This window comes from Eurypyga helias, unplaced genomic scaffold (genome assembly GCF_000690775.1).
Source record: "Eurypyga helias isolate BGI_N326 unplaced genomic scaffold, ASM69077v1 scaffold24368, whole genome shotgun sequence".
Classification (NCBI taxonomy): domain Eukaryota; kingdom Metazoa; phylum Chordata; class Aves; order Eurypygiformes; family Eurypygidae; genus Eurypyga; species Eurypyga helias.
In genome coordinates this window covers 14,955-16,996 of record NW_010265295.1, presented here as the reverse complement: position 1 = coordinate 16,996, position 2,042 = coordinate 14,955, and the positions used below count along the sequence as shown (strand labels likewise).

The 2,042-nt window shown below is 51.7% G+C and overlaps 1 protein-coding gene across 1 annotated transcript in view; it reads left to right on the top strand.

The window, feature by feature from the left end:
- Positions 1-470: 470 nt before the first annotated feature.
- The window catches only part of TSTD2 (thiosulfate sulfurtransferase (rhodanese)-like domain containing 2), a gene marked incomplete at its 5' end in the record, with an annotated part of 9,143 nt that continues 7,571 nt past the window's right edge, over positions 471-2,042 (top strand). Inside the window, one exon of the mRNA XM_010156699.1 lies at positions 471-579. Within this exon, the coding sequence (XP_010155001.1) occupies positions 471-579 (109 nt within the window). The remainder of the gene's footprint in view (positions 580-2,042) is intronic.

The following is a 2,042-nucleotide window of genomic DNA, read 5'->3' as shown; positions in this document are numbered from 1 at the left end:
TTTTCCTCTGGTTCTCCTCCTGCACTGGAGGAGGGGGGAGGTGAGTGAGGGGCTGTGTGGTGCCTCATGGCCAGCCAGGTTAAACCATGACAGCACGTTTGTCGAATTAAGCGTGCAAGGGGACGCTGGTGTGCACAGGAGGCAGCAGTCCTGCGTGCTGTGGGAGACGTGCGTAGAGCACAGGGTAGGCTGCTGGCAGAGGTGTCCCGTGCAGTACAGATGAGCTCGTTCTGTGACCAGCCTGGAGAATACAACGTGGGAGGGGTTTTTAGGTCAGATTCTTTCTCTTTGAAATAAATCAAACCCAGCAGCGCTAATCCCTCCAAAGTTGCCTTTACTTTGGTTTTCTCCTCGTATCTGCCAGAAAAAAATGGTCTGCTTTTTGAATGATTGCTTCTAACAGTGTATTTCTGTGCTTTTAACTCTAACATCCTTTTCCTTTTTGTTCCTCTTGGCCACGCCGTGGACAGCAAGGTGGGAGAAGTACTTCTGTATTACTGTTACTGTGAGGTGAAGGATCCCCAGAAACTCTGTGCGTGGCAGAAGGCGCTCTGCCAGCATCTGCACCTCACTGGCAAGGTAAGGTTTTAGGAAATGGTGGTATTCTGAACAAAAAGCCATCATCTCTGCTTAGTGCAGGATGGAGGGTACACGTGCAGAACAAAGTGTTTTGCACCAGAAGGTGCTAGTCTGTCACGGTCCCATTAAAGGCAAACAGACTCTGTAAAGCATAAATTAAAATGCTGTTTAAGAGCTCCCACTATAAGGACCAAGCAAACAATACAGGTAGTCTTACATCCCTTTGGACGCTGGGAGCTCCGAGCTGTGCCGTGCTGAGCGAGCCTCTGATCCCTGCGCAGCGCGCTGTGCAGACCTGTCCTTGCAGGATTACCTCATTTTCCTCACGGAACTGCTGCACGTTGGGGTGTTTTACAGGAAAACCAGCCTTTTCATCACTCCCGCTGTCAAACAGAAAAGATGTCACACAAGAACTCGTTGATGTGCTTTTAGCTAACGGCAGGGACACGGAGGTGGATGTCCTGGTGTGGACAGGGAGCTGCGTGCACGTGCCTGTTGGGGTTGTCCTGCTGGGTTTGTCCTGTGGCTGAAGGATGTGTGCAGCACGGCATGGCCTGAAGGCCGGGCTGGGGGTGCAGCATGGCGCTGGGCTTGCTGCTGTTAACGGTTACGTGTGTCACGAGCTCCTCAACGCACAGTCATCTCCCGGCCAGAATCGCTACACCAAGCCCTAATCCGTACCGTTGGGAATGCAGCTGACACCTCAGACCACACCGTGGGAGAGCAGTCCTCGTTCCTGCATGGGGTTTTTGGGCTTTTCACTCTTGGCAGAGGAGACCAAGGAGGTGAGCTGGCTCGTCTAGCTGGCCCCTTGAGCCTGGGTGCCTTTTAGCCAGATGAAGCTCATGTTCTTCCGCTGTATGTGGGGAGAAGGGGTTTTCCAGAGGGCTGCTCAGAGCAGGAGACCTTCATCTTTGACTGATCTTCCTAAGTAGCTCCTTTTTCTCTGCCAACAGTAGACACCACCTCTCTTCTACACCGGCACAGGTCTGGGGGTAAAATGTCCTGACACATTCGCTTCTAGTTTTGCTCAGCTGTCTTGTCTGGTGGTTGTTATTTACTTAATTCTTGTTTTCTCTCTCTCAGGACAGGTATAGCGTTTGCCTTCTTAACCAGTTGCTTTTTTGCCTTGACCCGTGAATTCGGTCATTTTTTTAAGCATTTCAGAGCTTTTGTTCATTTATCAGGTGCTGGAGATAAAACGACTCACGCTGAAATTTAAGATTATGTGCAATATTATGCATATTGACGTTTTCCTTTTATCTGTGTGAGTCCCCTGGCACAATCCCATTGTTCCTCCTGAGGCGGACTTCCACGGCACGTGTTGGTGCTGGCTGCAGGGTTGGCCTGTTAGCAGTTATCACTCTGTTGCTGTGCTGGGACAGCGTTGGTTCCCCCCTCCCCCCCAGCAGCTGGGACGGGGCGGTGTTTGGGGTGTGCTGCGGAGGAGGCTGGGCGCACAC